Source organism: Heptranchias perlo, chromosome 32, assembly GCF_035084215.1.
Source record: "Heptranchias perlo isolate sHepPer1 chromosome 32, sHepPer1.hap1, whole genome shotgun sequence".
NCBI classification, from domain to species: Eukaryota; Metazoa; Chordata; class Chondrichthyes; order Hexanchiformes; family Hexanchidae; genus Heptranchias; species Heptranchias perlo.
In genome coordinates, this window is record NC_090356.1 from 1,775,748 (window position 1) to 1,798,650 (window position 22,903).

A 22,903-nucleotide genomic window follows, 5' to 3' on the forward strand; every position below is an offset into this window, starting at 1 on the left:
GGGCCGAATGGCCGCCTTCTGTGCCTTACGTTTCTCTGATTCTATCACCTCCGTCCCACTTCAGAGAAATTGGCTGATTTTATGCACGGAGCACTTTCACTACTTGCAAAGAAAACAGTGAAAAAGAATAAACAGGATATGTTATAAAAATATTACAGCACCTACAGCCCCTGGGGAACACTGGAACAGACAAGGAAATGTGTGATCTGCCCTCAGTATGACAGAGCAGTAATCTAATAACGTGGAGCGGAACATGATACTGATCAGCTCCACATCCTCCATAAGGAGGTACAGGCAGGGCTTTTTAATGAATGGAACTTAAAGTGCCCTACTGAAAGAGATGCCACAGGGAGAGAGCAAGGGAGAAATACTCAACAACTCACAAGCACCACCTCATCACCAGTTTAGCAGTTTTTTATTGTTAAGGTAATGATGGTGCATATTGTTGGCCCATGGCACGAATACAGGTTATAATACAGGATGCTTGGAGTGTCAGCCTGGTTGTTTAGCTAAACATTCACCCTCAAGTCAAGATATTTGTGGGTTCGAGTCCGAATTCAGAATGAGTGCCCATAATCTGGGCGAGCACCCCAGTGCAGTACTGAGGGAGCGCTGCGCTGTCGGAGGGTCAGTACTGAGGGAGCGCTGCGCTGTCGGAGGGTCAGTACTGAGGGAGCGCTGCGCTGTCGGAGGGTCAGTACTGAGGGAGCGCTGCACTGTCGGAGGGTCAGTGCTGAGGGAGCGCTGCGCTGTCGGAGGGTCAGTACTGAGGGAGCACTGCGCTGTCGGAGGTGCCATACTTCAGGTGAGATGTTAAACAGAGTCAGTCTTTTTTTTTCAAAAAATATACTTTATTCATAAAATTTGCAACAATACATACAATACAGTTGTCATATCACATTCCAAATGTACACAATACAGATTATACAATTTGCAGGTTACATCAAATACAGTTCAATGAACACATTGTACATAATTACAGTTCATGACACTCTAGGGTGCCTCATTGCATTACACTCAATACGGATTATTGATTACAGATTCATTACAGGTACATTACATCAATTTGAATTTTACATTCTGCCCGGGGGGGTTTTTCCCTGATTGCAGCCCCTCGGTATACAAAGGCGGGAAGGCTCTAAATGGTTGCCTTTCCCCACAGAGCCTTTGCGGCGGCTGCACCTAGCTTCAGTGCGTCCCTGAGCACGTAGTCCTGGACCTTGGAACGTGCCAGTCTGCAACACTCGGTCGAGGAAACTGAGTCAGTCTGTTCTGGCGGTTCAGGTGGACGTTAGAGATCCCACAGCATCAGAATCTACTCTTTGAATTTTCTCTTAGCACTAAGTTCTCACTTTTCTGTCGTATTTACGACGCGTAATTCAAATGATTGGCTAATTGTTCATGTAAAATTAAAAAAAACTTTGAATTATTTCCAGAAGACTTTTGACAAGGTGCCACATCAAAAGCTACAACACAAAATAAGAGCTCGTGGTGTAGGGGGTAACATATTAGCATGGATAAAGGATTGGTTAGCTAACAGGAAACAGAGTAGGCATAAATGGGACATTTTCAGGTTGGCCAGATGTAACGAGTGGAGTGCCACAGGGATCAGTGCTTGGGCCTCAACTATTTACAATCTGTATCAATGACTTGGATGAAGGGACCGAATGTATGGTTGCTAAATTTGCTGATACAAAGGTAAGTAAGTTGTGAAGAGGACATAAGGAGTCTGCAAAGGGATATAGATAGGTTAAGTGAGTGGGCAATAATTTGGCAGATGGAGTATAATGTGGGAAAATGTGAACTTGTCCACTTTGGCAGGAGGAACAGAAAAGCAGTGTATTATTTAAATGGAGAGAGATTGCAGAACTCTGAGGTACAGAGGGATCTGGGTGTCCTCGTACATGAATCACAAAAAGTTAGTTTGCGGGTACAGCAAGTGATTAGGAAGGCAAATGGAATGTTGTCATTTATTGCAAGGGGAATGGAATATAAAAGTAGAGATGTTTTGCTACAGTTGTACAGGGCATTGGTGAGACCACATCTAGAATACTGTGTGCAGTTTTGGTCTCCTTATTTAAGAAAGGACATAATTGCTTTGGAGGCAGTTCAGAGAAGGTTCACTCGACTGATTCCTGGGATGAGGTGGTTATCTTATGAGGAAAGGTTGGACAAGTTGGGCCTGTTTACATTGGAGTTTCGAAGAATGAGAGGTGATCTTATTGAAACATATAAAATCCTGAGGGGACTTGAAGGGGTAGATGCTGAGGGGATGTTTCCCCTTGTGGGAGAAACTAGAACTCGGGGCCACAGCTTAAAATAAGGGGTCTCCCATTTAAGACGGAGATGAGGAGAAATTTTTTCTCTGAGGGTCGTGAGTCTGTGGAACTCCCTTCCCCAGAGAGCGGTGGAGGCAGGGTCAGTGAATATTTTTAAGGCTGAGTTAGATAGATTCCTGATTAACAAGGGAGTCAAAGGTTACAGTAGGTAGACGGGAAAGTAGGGTTGAGGTCACAATCAGATCAACCATGATCTTATCAAATGGCAGAGCAGGCTCGAGGGGCCGAATGGCCTACTCCTGCTCTTAATTCGTATGTTCGTATGTATCAGTAGACTGTATTTGAATAGCCAAGGTTTCTCCAGATCTTCTCCTGGCCAACATTCCTCCCTCAACCAGCACTAGCATCATTCCAGTACTACAACCCCCGCACCGAACTCTCCCTTCCCCTCACCACTGCCTCTTATGCATGCCCTCTCCCTTCGTCCCACCATTGATGAGGTTATGCACTTTGGCAGGAAAAATCAGAGAGCAAGTTATTATCTTAATGGCGAGAAACTGGAAAGTACTGCAGTACAAAGGGATCTGGGGGTCCTAGTGCAAGAAAATCAAAAGGTTAGTATGCAGGTGCAGCAGGTGATCAAGAAGGCCAACGGAATGTTGGCTTTTATTGCTCGGGGGATAGAATATAAAAACAGGGAGGTATTGCTGCAGTTAGATAAGGTATTGGTGAGACCGCACCTGGAATACTGCATACAGTTTTGATCTCCATACTTAAGAAAAGACATACTTGCTCTCGAGGCAGTACAAAGAAGGTTCACTCGGTTAATCCCGGGGATGAGGGGGCGGACATATGAGGAGAGGTTGAGTAGATTGGGACTCTACTCATTGGAGTTCAGAAGAATGAGAGGCGATCTTATTGAAAGATATAAGATTGCGAAGGGGCTTGATTGGGTGGATGCGGTAAGGATGTTCCCAAGGATGGGTGAAACTAGAACGAGGGGGCATAATCTTAGAATAAGGGGCTGCTCTTTCAAAACTGAGATGAGGAGAAACTTCTTCACTCAGAGGGTAGTAGGTCTGTGGAATTTGCTGCCCCAGGAAGCTGTGGAAGCTACATCATTGAATAAATTTAAACAGAAATAGACAGTTTCCTAGAAGTAAAGGGAATTAGGGGTTACGGGGAGCGGGCAGGAAATTGGACATGAATTTAGATTTGAGGTTAGGATCAGATCAGCCATGATCTTATTGAATGGCGGAGCAGGCTCGAGGGGCCAATTGGCCTCCTATTTCTTATGTTCTTATGTCCCACCATTGATGGCTGTGCCTTCACAGTCCAGCCTGTGCCCCTCCTCAGCCAACTTCATTTGCGACTGGGCAGGAACCCGGGCTGATTTACCCCCTTCCTAAATTGGGCTCGGAGCCCAATTGTCATCCCTATTGCTGCTCCCCGCCCTGCTGAGATCAGTTAATTCAGCACGGACCAGGTAGAACTTGGGACCTCACGGTGTGCGTAACTCAGTAGCTTACCAGGCAGGCCGTTCACCCACTGTGAACCGTGAGGAACTTGGTCTTGTAAAAGAAAGTTTGGTTGCCGCTATTTTCAGTGAGATGGGGGGTAAACGGGTGCAGCTTTGAGTGCCAGTACCTGCAGGGGTTTCTGTGGGTGCCCTCGGTCTCTCCCCTCAGTCTGTGTCTGTCTCTTTCCACAGCTGGTCCTGGCCGAAGGCTCCCTGTCGGACGGGGGCTCACAGTGTGCGGACAACCAGTCTGAGTTACCGCCCCCCATCGAGAGGACCGGAGGTATCGGGGACTCCAGGCCACCATCCTTCCAGTAAGAACTTCTTTTGTTGTTCGAGTTCTAGATTGAAGCTTCACTGAGTGGAGAGAAATGTGAGACAATGTCTGTCCTTACTCAGCACTTTTACATTAATACATTCGCTTCCAACTGAGGAATCGACTGTCAGGGGGTTTGAAGCAGGCGAGAAGTGGTGAGCTGAGTGCCAGAAAGCTTTGTTGCTGCACTTCATCACTTTCCTCAACTGTTCCTGCTCTCCCCGGTGTCATTCCCGGTGCCCCCATAGGTAAGTGGCCTGCAGCCAGAGCCCTGCCCATCTCGGCATCCTCCTTGCTACTCTCCTGAAGGTGCTGACTCTCACTGGGGTTCAGGTCCCCTCCTCTCCTGAAGGTCCTGACTCTCACTGAGGTTCAGGTCCCCTCCTCTCCTGAAGGTGCTGACTCTCACTAAGATTCAGGTCCCCCCGTCTCCTGAAGGTCCTGACTCTCACTGGGGTTCAGGTCCCTCCCTCTCCTGAAGGTGCTGACTCTCACTGAGGTTCAGGTCCCCTCCTCTCCTGAAGGTCCTGACTCTCACTGGGGTTCAGGTCCCTCCCTCTCCTGAAGGTGCTGACTCTCACTGAGGTTCAGGTCCCCTCCTCTCCTGAAGGTGCTGACTCTCACTGGGGTTCAGGTCCCTCCCTCTCCTGAAGGTGCTGACTCTCACTGAGGTTCAGGTCCCCTCCTTTCCTGAAGGTGCTGACTCTCACTGGGGTTCAGGTCCCCTCCCTCTCCTGAAGGTGCTGACTCTCACTGAGGTTCAGGTCCCCTCCTTTCCTGAAGGTGCCGACTCTCACTGGGGTTCAGGTCCCTCCCTCTCCTGAAGGTGCTGACTCTCACTGAGGTTCAGGTCCCCTCCTTTCCTGAAGGTGCCGACTCTCACTGGGGTTCAGGTCCCCCCCTCTCCTGAAGGTGCTGACTCTCACTGAGGTTCAGGTCCCCTCCTTTCCTGAAGGTGCTGACTCTCACTGGGGTTCAGGTCCCCTCCCTCTCCTGAAGGTGCTGACTCTCACTGGGGTTCAGGTCCCCCCCCTCTCCTGAAGGTGCTGACTCTCACTGGGGTTCAGGTCCCCCCCCTCTCCTGAAGGTGCTGATGGATACAGGTCTATTGTTGGAGGGGTTGAATTCTGAGCATCACACGGACGCGTTATCTCAATATTAGAGGGTATTAATTTAGGTGTGATTTTCTTTTCCCTACAGTGGATAGGGATCAATTCTTTAAAAAACCGCGTGATAATACTGCACCATCACGCTCCTGCAGTGAAGCATCAATATCTGCAGTAATAGCCACTTCCTTACATCATCAGCTGTGGGACTCTAATCTTTTAACAATAACACTTTGAGCTAATTCACGTAATTCCGTGTGTGAGAGCAGGATACACATGGAGCAGCGAAACAGTGGAGCCCACCCTGATTAAGACTTTTAGAAGGGTTGGGCTCGAGGTCTTGTGTCCCTCTGCAGTAAACTCTGTATCCTGTTGCTCATCACTGTGTTAGCATTATGCAGAATACCGATTACCTCTCTCTTTACTGTCGGAAAAAGAGGGTAAGACTTGAATTGATATAGCGCCTTTCACGACCTTGGGACGTCCCAAAGCGCTTTGCAGCCAATGAAGTACTTCTGAAGTGAAGCCATGGTTGTAGGAAATGGGCAGAGGGAGGGAAGCAGGGGAGGATTAGGACTGCACTTTCATGCTTTCTCCCTAGGCTGTTACAGTACTGTCTGAATAAGCTCTCTGAGGACCATGCCGTAACTGTGCTGTGGGGAGAGGGTGGGCTGTCAGGCAACTCGTCTGACTGGAACGAGATGTTCGTACTTTTGGTGTCATTTTTTCTGAGGGGGAAACTTTAAAGCCGTTGACTGTAGCGAAGAGAGGGGTGGACGGTGGGAGATCAGCCCGTGGGCTAGAACCAAAGAGCAGGTACTGCCAAGGTTATAAAGAGGAGGGGAGCAAATGAGGCAAGACAGGGAGCAGGTGACGCCAAGCTTGGGCTTTCATAGCCTGTGTAGGTTGTAAGGGGAAGGAGAGGCCGAGGGAAGTGAGGAGTCCCAAAACTTTGAAATCCTGGGAAAGAATGTTAGAGTAGGAGTAGGAGATCCCGATAGACAGGATGTGGAATGCGTTTGTGGAGAGAGGAGCTGAGTGCGAATCAGTCTGCGGATCACTGGAACCAGCTGCTCTGTTCTTTGCCCCTTGTCTCACCCAACAGCACCTGCCAGTGTCACCCAATCGGGGAGGAGAATTAACAGCCCTGCAGACATTATCTGACCCGGTAGGTGCACGGGAACACGATTGGGTTTAGCTGTGATCCCCCCCACCCCCGGTTGATTATCCTGCTGGCACAAACTGTCTGAGGTCACGTGAAGGGTGAAGGAATCGAGCCCCGGGGTCAGTCATTGGGGAGGGGGAGGTGTAAACTGGACCAAGGTAAAGCAAATGTTCCCTGTTTGTTTGACTAACTCCAGCCTCTGTCTCGGCACTGTGGAGGTTCCAGATGGAGCGAGCCTGGAGGAAGCCCAGCCAATCCCATTCCTTTCCCTGTGTGCTGGATTCAGACTGGGCTGCTGGCTCCTCCTGCTGTGTGCATGCAGGAAGTGCAGCAAACGGCGTGTGTAGGATCCAGATGGCACATGTTGTACCTGTGCAATGTTACCTCTGTGAGGGAGGGCAGGAAATTTATAACATTTAACAAACGCAGTAACACTGACGTGCTGGCTCACACCAAGTCCTGTTCTCCCATCACCCCCTGTGCTCACTGACCTACATCGGCTCCCGGTCCGGGAACGCCTCGATTTTAAAATTCTCATCCTTGTTTTCAAATCCCTCCATGGCCTCACCCCTCCCTATCTCTGTAACTTCCTCCAGCCCTACAACCCTCCGAGATCTCTGAGCTCCTCCAATTTTGGCTTCTTGAGCATCCCCGATTTTAATCGCTCCACCATTGGCGGCCGTGCCTTCAGCTGCCTGGGGCCTAAGCTCTGGAATTCCCTCCCTAAACCTCTCCCCCTCTCCACCTCTCTCTCCTCCTTCAAGACGCTCCTTAAAACCTACCTCTTTGACCAAGCTTTTGGTCACCTGAATTAATATCTCCTTATGTGGCTCAGTGTCAAATTTTGTCTGATAATCGCTTCTGTGAAGCACCTTGGGACATTTTAAAGGGGCTAAAAAATGCAGGTTGTTGTTTTGATCGCTGCCCTGTACAGCATTTCACTTGTTTTCATATATTTTGATTATATTCTGGACTTCATTTTTGATCAATAAAAATTTCTTATGGTTTTCAGAGTTTGCACCTACGACTTTCACATGACATGTCCATTCTTGGTAATAAGTGCCCTTAAACAATCCTGATTCTCCTTTGCTATTACATTTATTTTTGGTTGCCCCTTTTAAAGTGTGTAGTGAGTAATACAGCAGCACTGCAGTTTATGGCTATTATACAATATCCGAAAACCAGAATAATAATACACAGTTCACCATATCAGTAATCCATGGATTGCACCAGTGTCACTGCTAGTCTGCTGTGTTGTATGTCACAGTCCCCCACATGGGGAAAGGACATTCTCTCAACATAAGAACATGAGAAATAGGAGCAGGAGTAGGCCAATCGGCCCCTCGAGCCTGCTCCGCCATTTAATAAGATCATGGCTGATCTGATCCTAACCTCAAATCTAAATTCATGTCCAATTTCCTGCCCGCTCCCCGTAACCCCCTAATTCCCTTTACTTCTAGGAAACTGTCTATTTCTGTTTTAAATTTATTCAATGATGTAGCTTCCACAGCTTCCTGGGGCAGCAAATTCCACAGACCTACTACCCTCTGAGTGAAGAAGTTTCTCCTCATCTCAGTTTTGAAAGAGCAGCCCCTTATTCTAAGATTATGCCCCCTCGTTCTAGTTTCACCCATCCTTGGGAACATCCTTACCGCATCCACCCGATCAAGCCCCTTCACAATCTTATATGTTTCAATAAGATCGTCTCTCATTCTTCTGAACTCCAATGAGTAGAGTCCCAATCTACTCAACCTCTCCTCATATGTCCGCCCCCTCATCCCCGGGATTAACCGAGTGAACCTTCTTTGTACTGCCTCGAGAGCAAGTATGTCTTTTCTTAAGTATGGAGACCAAAACTGTATGCAGTATTCCAGGTGCGGTCTCACCAATACCTTGTCCAACTGCAGCAATACCTCCCTGTTTTTATATTCTATCCCCCTAGCAATAAAAGCCAACATTCCGTTGGCCTTCTTGATCACCTGCTGCACCTGCATACTAACCTTTTGATTTTCTTGCACTAGGACCCCCAGATCCCTTTGTACTGCAGTACTTTCCAGTTTCTCGCCATTAAGATAATAACTTGCTCTCTGATTTTTCCTGCCAAAGTGCATAACCTTACATTTTCCAATATTGTATTGCATCTGCCAAATCTCCGCCCACTCACCCAGCCTGTCTATATCCCCTTGTAGGTTTTTTATGTCCTCCTCACTCTCTACTTTCCCTCCCATCTTTGTATCATCTGCAAACTTTGATATGTTACACACGGTCCCCTCCTCCAAATCGTTAATCTAGATTGTAAAGAGTTGGGGACCCAGCACCGACCCCTGCGGAACACCACTGGCGACTGGTTGCCAGTCCGAGAATGTACCATTTATCCCAACTCTCTGCTTCCTGTTAGATATTCAGAACCTCTCTGGCCACAGGGGATGTGCCAGAGGACTGGAGAACCGCTAATGTAGTACCATTATTCAAGAAGGGGAGTAGGGAAAAACCGGGGAACTACAGGCCAGTGAGCCTAACATCAGTGGTAGGAAAATTATTGGAAAAAATTCTGAAGGACAAAATTAGTCTCCACTTGGAGAAGCCAGGATTAATCAGGGATAGTCAACATGGCTTTGTCAAGGGAAGATCATGTCTGACTAATTTGATTGAATTTTTTGAGGGGGTGACTAGGCGTGTGGATGAGGGTAACGCAGTGGATGTGGTATACATGGATTTCAGTAAGGCCTTCGATAAAGTCCCCCACAGGAAACTGGTCAAGAAGGTACGAGCCCATGGAATCCAGGGTGCCTTGGCACTTTGGATACAAAACTGGCTTAGTGGCAGAAGGCAGAGGGTGATGGTCGAAGGTTGTTTTTGTGACTGGAAGCCTGTGGCCAGTGGGGTACCACTGGGTCCCTTGCTGTTTGTGGTCTACATTAATGACTTGGATATGAATGTAAAAGGTATGATCAGTAAGTTCGCTGATGATACAAAGATTGGTAGGGTGGTAAATAGCGAGGAGGATAGCCTCAGTCTGCAGGACGATATAGATGGGTTGGTCAGATGGGCGGAACAGTGGCAAATGGAATTTAACCCGGAAAAGTGCGAGGTGATGCACTTTGGAGGGACTAACAAGGCAAGGGAATACACAATGAATGGGAAGACCCTAGGCAAGACAGAGGGTCAGAGGGATCTTGGTGTGCAAGTTCACAGATCCCTGAAGGCGGCGGAACAGGTAGATAAGGTGGTAAAGAAGGCATATGGGATACTTGCCTTTATTAGCCGAGGCATAGAATATAAGAGCAAGGAGGTTATGATGGAGCTGTATAAAACACTGGTTAGGCCACAGCTGGAGTACTGTGTGCAGTTCTGGTCGCCACACTACAGGAAGGATGTGATCGCTTTGGAGAGGGTGCAGAGGAGATTCACCAGGATGTTACCAGGGCTGGAGCGCTTCAGCTATGAAGAGAGACTGGGAAGATTGGGTTTGTTTTCCTTGGAGCAGAGGAGGCTGAGGGGGGACATGATTGAGGTGTACAAAATTATGAGGGGCACAGATAGGATGGATACTAAGGAGCTTTTTCCCTTCGTTGAGGGTTCTATAACAAGGGGACATAGATTCAAGGTAAAAGGCGGGAGGTTTAGAGGGGATTTGAGAAAGAACTTTTTCACCCAGAGGGTGGTTGGAGTCTGGAACTCACTGCCTGAAAGGGCTGTGGAGGCAGGAACCCTCACAACATTCAAGAAGCATTTGGATGAGCACTTGAAATGCCATAGCATACAAGGCTACGGACCAAATGCTGGAATATGGGATTAGAGTAGACAGGGCTTGATGGCCGGCGCGGATACGATGGGCCGAAGGGCCTCTATCCGTGCTGTATAACTCTATGACTCTATCTATGACTCTAACCAATCCTCCACCCATGCCAGAATATTACCCCCAATCCAGTGATTCTTTATCTTGAGCAATAATCTTTTATGTGGCACCTTGTCGAATGCCTTCTGGAAGTCTAAATACACTACGTCCACTGGTTCCCCTTTATCCACCCTGTACGTTATGTCCTCAAAGAATTCAAGCAAATTTGTCAGACATGACTTCCCCTTCGTAAAGCCATGCTGACTTTGTCCTATTAAATTATGTTTATCCAAATGTTCCGCTACTGTCTCCTTAACAATAGACTCCAAAATTTTACCCACCACAGATGTTAGGCTAACTGGTCTATAATTTCCAGCCTTCTGCCTACTACCCTTTTTAAATAAGGGTGTTACATTAGCAGTTTTCCAATCTGCCGGGACCTTTGCCGAGTCCAGAGAATTTTGGAAAATTATTACCAAAGCATTCACAATCCCTACTGCCACTTCCCTCAAGACCCTATGATGTATGCCATCAGGTCCAGGGGATTTATCCGCCTTGAGTCCCATTAATTTACTGAGTACCAATTCCTTAGTGATTTTAATCGTATTTAGCTCCTCCCCCCCAGAGCCCCGTGTTTGTCCAGTGTTGGGATATTCTTAGTGTCCTCTACCGTAAAGACTGAAACAAAATATTTGTTCAGCATTTTTGCCATCTCCATGTTTCCCACCATTAATTTCCCGGTCTCATCCTCTAAGGGACCTATGTTTGCCTTAGCCACCCTTTTTCTTTTTATATAACTGTAGAAACTCTTGCTATCTGTTTTTATATTTTTTGCTAATTTATTTTCATAATCTATCTTCCCTTTCTTAATCAATCCTTTAGTTACTTTTTGCTGTCTTTTGAAGACTTCCCAATCTTCTATCCTCCCACTAAGTTTGGCTACCTTATATGTCCTTGTTTTTAGTCGGATACTATCCTTAATTTCTTTACTTAGCCATGGATGGCTGTCATTTCTTTTACACCCTTTTTTCCTCAGTGGAATATATATTTTTTGAAAGTTGTAAAATAACTCCTTAAATGAACACCACTGTTCATGTACCGTCTTACCCTTTAAACTATTTTCCCAGTCCACTTTAATCAATTCCGCTCTCATACCATCATAGTCTCCTTTATTCAAGCTCAGTACGCTTGTTTGAGAACCAACCTTCTCACCCTCTAATTGGATATGGAATGTAACCATGTTATGGTCACTCATTCCAAGGGGACCCTTAACTAGGACATTATTAATTAATCCTGGCTCATTACACAGGACCAGGTCCAAGGTTGCCTGCCCCCTTATAGGATCAGTTACATACTGCTCAAGAAATCCATCCCTAATACACTCAATAAACTCTTCCTCAAGGCTGCCCTGCCCAATTTGATTTGTCCAGTTAATATGACAGTTAAAATCCCCCATAATTATAGCTGTTCCCTTATTACATGCCCTGACTATTTCCTGATTAATACTTCTTCCAGCAGAGTTGCAACTATTAGGAGGCCTATATACTACACCCACGAGTGTTTTTTTCCCCTTATTATTCCTTATCTCTACCCAAACTGTTTCATTATCCTGATCCTTTGTCCCAATATCTTTTCTCTGTATTACAGTGATTCCTTCCCTTATTAACATAGCCACCCCACCTCCCCTGCCTTCCTGCCTGTCCTTCCTGATTGTTAAATACCCTGGCATATTTAATTCCCAGTCGTTGTCACCCTGCAGCCATGTTTCTGTAATGGCCACAAGATCATACCCATACGTAGTTATTTGTGCCGTTAACTCATCCATTTTGTTACGAATGCTACGTGCATTCAGATAAAGAACTTTCAAATATGTTTTGTGACACTTAGTTCCTGCTTTTTCCTTTTTTAACACATTACCTTTTACTCCATACCTTCTGTCCCTTCCTGACACGCTTTCCTCTGTCTCCCTGCTCAGGTTCCCAATCCCCTGCCACAGCTTTGATGCTGGGTTAATCGCCTTACGCCTTCTAGTTTTCATTTTATCTGTCGTGCCTAAAGTACACTTTCTTTTCGCTGCTCTACGCTTTTCCCTTTCACTTGTTCTTGAACAACTGTTTGTACTATTTGTATTGTAGATTTCCCCTGGGTCTTCCCCTCTCTTGCTGCTCTCAACTTTATTCCCTTCTGACTCCCCGCTCAGGTTCCTATCCCCCTGCCACTCTAGTTTAAACCTTCCCCAACAGCACTAGCAAACACCCCCGCGAGGACATTGGTCCCGGTCCTGCTTGGGTGTAACCCATCACGCTTGTACAGGTCCCATCTTCCCCAGAACCGGTCCCAATGTCCCAGGAATCTAAATCCCTCCCTCCTACACCATCCCTGCAGCCACGCATTCATCCTGTCTATTCTCCTGTTCCTATACTCACTAGCACGTGGCACCGGTAGTAATCCTGAGATCACTACCTTTGAAGTCCTGCTTTTTAATTTATCTCCTAACTCCTTAAATTCACCTTGCAGGACCTCATCCCTTTTTTTACCTATGTCGTTGGTACCAATATGGACCACGACTACTGGCTGTTCACCCTCCCCCTCCAGAATGCCCTGCAGCCGCTCCGTGACATCCTTGACCCTAGCACCAGGAAGGCAACATACCATCCTGGAGTCACGTTTGCGGCCGCAGAAACGCCTATCTGTTCCCCTTACAATTGAATCCCCTATCACTATAGCCCTGCCACTCTTCTTCCTCCCCTCCTGTGCAGCAGAGCCACCCGTGGTGCCCCGAACCTGGCTCTTGCTGCTTTCCCCTGATGAGCCATCTCCCCCAACAGTATCTAAAGCAGAATATCTGTTTGAGAGGGAGATGGCCCCAGGGGACTCCTGCTCTACCTGCCTAGTCCTTTTACTCTGCCTGGCGGTCACCCATTTCCTTTCTGCCTGCGTATTCTTTACCTGCAGTGTGACCACCTCACTGAACGTGCTATCCACGATAGTCTCCGCATCGCGGATGCTCCACAGTGAATCCACCCACAGCTCCAGCTCCGAAAGACGGTTAGCCAGTAGCTGCAGCTGGACACACTTCCTGCACACATGGTCGCCAGGGACACTGGTCGTGTCCATGACTTCCCACATAGTGCAGGAGGAGCATATCACGGGTGCGAGCTTTGCTGCCATGACTTGCCTTAGACTCTCAGACTCTCCTCCCGCTCTAGGTCTCCCCTTTTATACTGTGCTCACCTCTCGGACTCTCCTGCCTCACCTGTGACGTTGCACAGTAGTTGTCTCTTGTTGCAGGTCTGCTGCTGCTTTTATTCCCCAATCTCAGTCTTCTACTCTCAGGTTCACTGCCGCTCTGTAGAAAAAGTTCGGAGAAGCAAGGCAAAGCAGCACCTCCTTCCCCCACTGCACCGAACTCCCACACTCACCGAACTCTCAGCAGCTCACACTGTGTAGTCCGCACACCGTGCACTTCGCACTGACAGGCCCCTGTATTTCTACAGTTTGTGACTCAGATAAGTCAGGCCTGCCCCACCTTCAAGTACCAGTTTAATCTAGCTAACCAATTAACTTGCTACAGCAGCTCTCTCTGCTGAAGCCTGACAGAGACTTAAAAATTTAAACTTTAAAATTGAGCTTAAACAGTTGAAGCAATATGCACTAGATTTAAATAGATTAACCCTTAAACTCCCACACGTACCAACTCTCAGCAGCTCACACTGTGTCGTCCGCACACCGTGCAGTTCGCACTGACAGGCCAAACAGTAACTGCCTTATCCACACCATTTCTTTCCCTGTGATGCTCCTGCTGGATCCTGTGCCTCATGAGTGCCCGGCCAGCTCCTGGGTCTCTGCCTGAGCCTGTGTGGAGCTGGCTGTCTGGCGCATCACAGGGACAGTCTGTCGATGACTCGGAAACTTGCCCTCCTTTTTCTGACAGGAACATAGGAACAGGAGGAGGCCATTCAGCCCCTTGAGCCTGTTCCACCATTCAGTGAGATCATGGCTGATCTGTATCTGGACTCCATCTACCCGCCTTGGTTCCGTAACCCTTAATACCCTGACCCAACAAAAATCCATCAATCTCAGTTTCAGAATTTTCATTTGACCCCCAGCCCCAACAGCTTTTTGGGGGAGAGAGTTCCAGATTTCCACTCCCCTTTGTGTGAGGAAGTGCTTCCTGACATCACCCCTGAACGGCCTGGCTCTAATTTTAAGGTTATGCCCCCTTGTCCTGGACTCCTCCTCCAGAGGAAATAGTTTCTCTCTATCGACCCTATCAAATCCTTTAATCATCTTTAACACCTCAATTAGATCACCCCTTAATCTTCTAAACTCAAGGAAACACAAGCCCAGTCTATGTCCTCATAATTTAACCCTTTTAGCCCCGGTATCATTCTGGTGAATCTGCGCTGCACCCCCTCCAAGGCCAATATATCCTCCCTGAGGTGCGGTGCCCAGAACTGAATGCAGTCTCCAGATGGGGTCTGACCAGAGCTCTGTGCAACTGTAACATAATTTCCACCCCTTTCTATTCCAGCCCTCTTGAGATAAAGGCCAACATTCCATTAGCCTTTCAAATTATTTTTTGTATCTGTCCACTAGTTTTTAGCAATTTCTGTACTCGGACTCTACATCTGCTGGCTTCTCACCATTTAGAAAATACTCTAATTTATCTTTCTTGGGTCCAAAATGGATGACCTCACACTTCCCCACACTGAACTCCATCTGCCACAGTTTTGCCCACTCACTGAATCTATCAATGCCCCTTTGCAACCTTCTGCTCCCACCTATTTTTACTATTTAGTGTAGCACCTAACTTATTTCTCCTTTTGCTCTGGTCAGAGATAGAATCATACAGTTCAGAAGGAGGCCATTCCGCCCTCGTGCCTGTGCAAGCTCTTTGAAAGAATTACATAGAATTTACAGCACAACACAGTACAGGCCATTCGAACCAACAGGTTTATGCTCCACACAAGCCTCGTCCCACCCCTCTTCATCTCTCCATATCAGAACAACCTATTCCTTTCTCCCTCATGTACTTATCTGTTTTCCCCCTAAATGCATCTATGTTATTCGCCTCAGCCACTCCATGTGGTAGTGAGTTCCACATTCTCACCATTTATTGTAGATGCTTGACAGAGAGGGGTAAGTAAAACCGGGCCCCTGTGAAAGAGGGAGAGATTAGGACAGCTGACTGAAAGTTCAGTCAAAGAGGTGGGTCTTGAGGGGGTTTTTAAAGATAGAGGGGCGGAAGGTCCAGTGAGTGGGATTGAAAGGAGCTGAACAGTCTGCCACCAATGGTGGGGCAAAGGGCATAATCCGGACAGCAGAGGTTTGGGCAAGCTGGAGGTTATGGAGGGTGGAGAATGGGAGTCCGGCAGTGGCTGGCAGAGAGGAATAGCCTGTGATGTGCAGAACAAAAGAGAGAGATACGCTGCGCGTTTCTGGACCGTTCTTGTGCAGGGGTACCGTGTGCCTGTGTGACACCAGCTGGTCTGGACCTCAGCTGATAGATTTAGCACTCTGTCTATCTGATAAATTCAATCCTGTGTTTGCTACCCTGGAAGCTTCACAGGGATTTTTCTGCTGAGTGTTTTCCAGCAGAGATGGGATAATGTATTCTGAGCAGAGGAGCTCAAAACATCCATCGGATTATCCAAAATACGCTGAGCTCCGAGGCTTCTGCTGGTGAAGCTGTGCTGTGAGCTGCTTCATCCACTGCCTTATAATTCCTCATCCACTGCAGTCTCTCTTTCTCTTTCCTTTTTATGTAGGTTGCTACAGCAACCAGTGGGAGAATTGATTAGTGTTTTGAAAGTCTGGCTGTGATATCTATCAGAGATTGCTCTGAACACAGGCTGCTACACCCACTCAACCCCATCACATTTACATCAGTGAAGCCACTTTTGCACCAAGCTCATCTGCAGTCAGATTAAAACATGCAGCCTAACGCCTGGAGCCCTGCAGTCTGTAGCAGCCATGTTCCGAGTTTGGCCCCCTCTGATTCTTCCTGGAGTTCCAGGAGTGGTCAATCTCCACCAGTCCCTCTGATTCTTCCTGGAGTTCCAGGAGTGGTCAATCTCCATCAGTCCCTCTGATTCTTCCTGGAGTTCCAGGAGTGGTCAATCTCCACCAGTCCCTCTGATTCTTCCTGGAGTTCCAGGAGTGGTCAATCTCCATCAGTCCCTCTGATTCTTCCTGGAGTTCCAGGAGTGGTCAATCTCCACCAGTCCCTCTGATTCTTCCTGGAGTTCCAGGAGTGGTCAATCTCCATCAGTCCCTCTGATTCTTCCTGGAGTTCCAGGAGTGGTCAATCTCCATCAGTTACCTCATCCCCAGTGACCGTTTCTCAGGGACGACCCAAGACACCGATTGTCAGATACAGCGTAAAGCTTATTTTTAAAGCAGTTCCCCCATGATTTCCATATCCAGGGAGTGAAAGTAGCTGCCCTGTGAATGATGTGCAGTGTACAGTAATTGATTGCCGTCTGTAATAAATATTAGGGTCCCTCTCTCGGGGGATCAGCTTCCCTATTTCTATTGGTTTAGGGCACCTAACTTCCTGAGTCACCTGCAGCACCAGGCTCTTCCTCCAGGGTTCAGGGAACTGCTAGTCTCGGCCTCCTCCTGAGTTGCTGTGTCCGCTATTCCACATACTGATCCTCGGCCGTGCACAGTTCTGTCTGCAGAGGAAGTTTCTGGTCAAAGAACAAAGTCCATCTACTCACGTCTTCATCCGACCTTTGTACTAACTCAACCCACAGTTTCCCTGTCGATTTGATTGATTTCTTGTAAAATACAGTGCGGTGCATTGTTTAAAGGGACACTGACCACATCGCTGGGAAAGGGGAGGTGCAGCAACAACTTTGAAGGGTTCTCAAGACCAGTGACTCAGTGATAATTGAACACAATCTGTGGCACAGTTTTCAAACTGAAGTCCCCAGACCTTGGTGGTCTGTGAGGGGATTTCCAAGGCTTTATCTTTCAGTATTTGTTGACTTACTGAACTTTGTTGCTGTGCAATACTGAGGGAGCACTGCACTATTGGAGGGTCAGTACTGAGGGAGCGCTGCACTATTGGAGGTTCAGTACTGATGGAGCACTGCACTATTTTGGAGGGTCAGTACTGAGGGAGCACTGCACTATTGGAGGGTCAGTACTGAGGGAGCACTGCACTATTTTGGAGGGTCAGTACTGAGGGAGCGCTGCACTATCGGAGGGTCAGTACTGAGGGAGCGCTGCACTATCGGAGGGTCAGTACTGAGGGAGCACTGCACTATTTTGGAGGGTCAGTACTGAGGGAGCGCTGCACTATCGGAGGGTCAGTACTGAGGGAGCGCTGCACTATCGGAGGGTCAGTACTGAGGGAGCACTGCACTATTGGAGGTTCAGTACTGAGGGAGCACTGCACTATCGGAGGGTCAGTACTGAGGGAGCGCTGCACTATCGGAGGGTCGGTACTGAGGGAGCGCTGCACTATCGGAGGGTCAGTACTGAGGGAGCGCTGCACTATCGGAGGGTCAGTACTGAGGGAGCGCTGCACTGTCGGAGGGTCAGTATTGAGGGAGCGCTGCACTGTCGGAGGGTCAGTACTGAGGGAACGCTGCACTGTCGGAGGGTCAGTACTGAGGGAGCGCTGCACTGTCGGAGGGTCAGTGCTGAGGGAGTGTTGCACTATTGGAGGTTCAGTACTGAGGGAGCACTGCACTATCGGAGGGTCAGTACTGAGGGAGCGCTGCACTATCGGAGGGTCGGTACTGAGGGAGCGCTGCACTATCGGAGGGTCAGTACTGAGGGAGCGCTGCACTATCGGAGGGTCAGTACTGAGGGAGCGCTGCACTGTCGGAGGGTCAGTATTGAGGGAGCGCTGCACTGTCGGAGGGTCAGTACTGAGGGAACGCTGCACTGTCGGAGGGTCAGTACTGAGGGAGCGCTGCACTGTCGGAGGGTCAGTGCTGAGGGAGTGTTGCACTATCAGAGGCGCCGTCTTTTGGATGAGACATTAAACTGAGGCCCCGTCTGCCCCCTCAGGTGGACATAAAAGATCCCATGGCGCTATTCGAAGTAGATCAGGGGAGTTCTCCTCAGTGTCCTGGGCCAATATTTATCAATCAATCAACACACCTCAAAACAACAGATTATCTGGCTATTTATCTCATCATTGTTTGTGGGATCTTGCTGTGTGCAAATTTGTTGCCATGTTTCCTATATTACAACATACAGTGACTACACTTCAAAAGGACTTCATTGGTTGTAAAGCGTTTCGGGACGTCCTCAGGTTGTGAAAGGCGCTATATCAATGAAAGTCTTCTTCAGTGTTAAAGACTGAGGGACATTGTCAGGGGACAGTGCCCCATTTTAGTGTAACTTTGCAGAGTTTGGTTCATGTACGGAGGTAATAACTCAGTGTTGTAGTGTGTAGCTGCTGACAGTCAGCGGTATGACCAGTACCCACGAGTCCACAATCTCTGCCGGAAATGAGAGCAAATCCCATAAATTTTTTGCCAGAGCTTCCACTGTACAAGTGATAGAACCTTGGGTACAGCTGCAGCTTTAGTTATAACAAGCCTGTGCTCCAGGCCGTGTATATTCAGGGCTGTTTCTGAGCTGTCAGCCTTTTGGATGCTGTCGGTCAGATTTTGCTGGATTTTTTGGTTATTATGTTTGATCAATCCTGCACCCTGTGCAAAACCGCAGACAAAGGGAATTCCAGGTGGAGCCACAGGAGGGCGACGTGGTACAACTCACCCCACACATGGGCCCACAAAGGAAAGGACTGGACTTTAAAAGGGGAGTGTTCGAGTTTGAGTTTGTTTTATTTGAAATGTGTCAGCACTGTGCACCTCACAGTTCAGAGCACTTGTTATAAAAGCCATGCAGGTGGAAAACATCTGTTACTGGGCAGTGAGAAAGAAAGACTTGCTTTTATGCAGCACCTTATCACCTCTCTCAGACATATCTTACACTCAGTGAATTACTTTCAGATGCATTGACTCTAATACAACTGTACACTACATGTACATACTCACTATAGACACACCAAAATGTGTGCACTGTGCACGTGTACTGCACAGACACACTGCAGTACACAGACACACACTTACACCACCCACGGCCAACACAGGACCCTGCAGTGCGGAGCTGGATGGAGAGGGGAGGGTCAGAGATGTCTGCTGCTGCTCTGTTCCCTTCACACTCATTTCATCACTGAGATTGATAGCTTTGTTGGGTAAGGCTATTAAGGGTTACAGATCCAAGGCGGCTAGATGGAGTTAAGATACAGATCAGCCACGATCTAATTGAATGGTGGAACAGGCTCGAGGGGCTGAATGGCCTCTCCCTGTCTCAATATTCCTATGTTGATCCTCCTGAATGTATGCTCCCCTCATGTTGACCCTTCTCATCGTCGCTGTTCACCGGGTGTGATGAAGGGAATCTTGCCAAAGAATTTTTAAGGCAGGAAAAGGCCATGGACCCCACAAGAGGGGAAATTATATACATCAAATTTACAGCACAGAAGCAGACCATTTGGCCCAACTGGTCTGTGCTGGTGTTTATGCTCCACACGGTCCTCCTCCCTCTTTAATTACCTTTTCCCACCCTAACCCTATATCCCTCTATTCCTTTCTCCCTCATGTATGCATTACCCCTCCCCTTAAATACATCAATGTAATCAGCTTCAGTCACTCCATGTGGCAGTGAGTTCCACATTCTCACCACTCTCCGTGTACAGAAATTCCTCCTAAATTTTTTTTGATCTGTCAGTGACTATCTTTTATATTTATGCCCCCTTGTGCTGGACTCATCCACCCTATCGAAATTCTTCATAATTTTTAAAGATCTCGATCATCTAAGTGTAAACATTAGTTCCAGCATCGACCCACCCAGGCTGTCAAGTCCTGCGGGATTTCCTGTAAAATTCTATGTTGTCCAGCTTCCTGACAACTTTCAGCCACGTTAAAGTGCGGTGCAAGGAGGCAACAACTGTCGCTATGTCCAGCTCAGCACCCCTGGGTACGGGCCTGGGTTAGGGAGGGAGGCTTGGACTCATCACGTCCAGTGACTCCTGTTGGAAAGTGCGAGCATGTGGACATCGGGTGAGGGCTCGACTGTGATCTCCCCACCATGATCAAATAGCCTGCTAACACTGACTGTCGAGGTTCACACGTGAAGAGTGGCTCCTTGGATGGGACACCACCTTTGCCAGAACTTGGCTCCACCCCATATCCACACGCACACACTTCCCGCTGGAGTCACAGGGTAGTTCGCAAGGAGTGGGAATTCCCCCTGATTCCCCCCTCTCCCTCCCCCAGCTCTGGGGTACCGAGGCCTCTTTTAGCACCTCTACCACCCCCAGCTGTGATCCGCTAACTCGGCACACACCAGTAATTGAACCCGGGACCGTCCCAGTCTGTGGGGTTTAATACCGTGCTGGGTTGAGCCACGGAGATCTGTATTACTGCAAGTGACCGTGCAGTGCTGGCGTACAGCACACAGTAACAGCCTCTGGGGAGGATAGCAGTTTAAAATTGCTGAGGTTTGTAACCCAGGTGTGAGCACAGTCCCACTCGGCCGCTGCCCTGGGTCATTGTCAGCTCCCATGAGGGCTGAGTTACTCACACTCCAGTTGGGATGTGCTGCTTCTCTCGGGAATAGGTTTTTTGGAGCTGTTCTACTATTACCACTGCTTAGATCATGTGGGAGGGGACCAGCTGATGCAGGCCAGCGTTGCTAAGGTTACATGCCTGCTGTGCCATGACTGTAAATACATCGAAGCAGACATTGTGCAATTGTTCTAAGTTCTACAAAGCACAATATCAGCCATGAGAGGCCTGCTGACTCGTCGTTGGAGTGTTTTAAATAAATCAAACCATTTTTCCATAAAGGAACATGTCTGTAATCTGCACCTTCAGGTTTAGAGACACTTCATGCAGGTACTTAAAGGGCCATCTGTACAAAATATCTGCAGCAAATCTGGAAGCAGAGTGTATTGGTACTCCAGCGCACTGTGCGTTGGGTAGGTTCGGAAACAGCTCCATGCCCCCGATCCCCTATCTGTCCAGCTCATAGTGGTGTTGGAGAAAACGGGGAGAGGCACCAAGAGGAGCTGGGGACTTAGGGGAAACTCAGATTGTGTCAGTCCTGACAACGGCTGCTCCAGGCACAGCTCTGGGAGATGCCGAGCAATGTATCTGTCCGTCTGTCTGTACTTCCGTCTATCTATCTGTTTGTCCGTCTGTCCTCTCAGCTCAGATGGGGAGATCAGAGAGAGCACAAGGATTTTCAAAATGTGTGACTGGGACTGGTGATGGTGTCACAGTCTGACCGAGTGCACGAGCCTCAGTACATCTGAAACCTTTAAACAAACATTCCGAAAATCACAATTCCGTGGCTTAAAAAGTTGGGCACAAAGGCGGGTGTAGGTTGCTGGCAGAATGGGGACTTGTTTCCAGCAGCCGAGGCGCAGAGTTTTGGCGCAAACTATTCTGTAAAATCAGTACTCCTTTAAATGCAGGCAGCCTCTTGGTGCAGGATGGAGCCTGAACTTACATGGTCACTGCAGACAATTAGGGGGTGATTTTAACCCACTCCACATTACTTTCCCTGTAACTGGTAGAGGAACATTGACTGGAAGCCTGTTTGTAGGCATTGGTTACCAATCTCTTGTGGTGAAACCTGTCATGCTGAATTATACCTGTACCTACAGGAAGCAGGAGTCATTAGTGGAGCCTCAGCGTTTAATGAGTGTCAGTTTATACCCAGTAAATGTTCCGAACAGCTGCCAAGGGAGTAAATTAATCCCACCGGATGTGCTGAGAAGGAATAGCTGGCTGTTCTATAGTAAACTGGTAGTAAGAGGAGGGGTGGGGCCGATTAGGGACCAAAAAGGAGATCTACTCATGGAGGCAGAGGGCATGGCCGAGGTACTAAATGAGTACTTTGCATCTGTCTTTACCAAGGAAGGTGATGTTGCCAAAGTCACAGTAAAAGGGGAGGTAATTGAAATACCGGATGGGCTAAAAATTGATAAGAGGAGGTACTAGAAAGGCTAGCTGTACTTAAAGTAGATAAGTCACCCGGTCCGGATGGGATGCATCCTAAGTTACTGAATGAAGTAAGGGTGGAAATTGCGGAGGTACTGGCCATAATCTTCCAAACATCCGTAGATACAGGGGTGGTGCCAGAAGTCTGGAGAATTGCAAATGTTACACCCTTGTTCAAAAAAGGGTGCAAGGATAAACCCAGCAACTACAGGCCAATCAGTTTAACCTCGGTGGTGGGGAAACTTTTTGAAATAATAATCCGGAACAGAATTAACAGTCACTTGGACAAGTGTGGATTAATAAAGGAAAGCCAGCACGGATTTGTTAAAGGCAAATTGATAGAGTTTTTTGATGAGGTAACAGAGGTTTGATGAGGGCAGTGCAGTTGATGTGTGGATGGACTTTCACAAGGCGTTTGATAAATTGCCACTTAATAGGCTTGTCAGCAAAATTGAAGTCCATGGAATAAAAGGGGCAGTGGCAGCATGGATACAAAATTAGCTAAATAACAGGAAACACAGAGTAGTGGTGAACGGTTGTTTTTCGGACTGGAGGGAGGTGTACAGTGGTGTTCCCCAGGGGTCGGTGCTGGGACCACTGCTTTTCTTGATATATATTAATGACTTGGACTTGGGTGTA

At 47.9% G+C, this 22,903-nt stretch overlaps 1 protein-coding gene across 1 annotated transcript in view; it reads left to right on the top strand.

Moving 5' to 3' along the window:
* LOC137300914 (segment polarity protein dishevelled homolog DVL-1-like) overlaps positions 1 to 22,903 on the top strand; it is a 131,745-nt gene that overhangs the window by 37,883 nt on the left and 70,959 nt on the right. Inside the window, exon 3 of the mRNA XM_067970178.1 lies at positions 3,991 to 4,112. Within this exon, the coding sequence (XP_067826279.1) occupies positions 3,991 to 4,112 (122 nt within the window). The remainder of the gene's footprint in view (positions 1 to 3,990; positions 4,113 to 22,903) is intronic.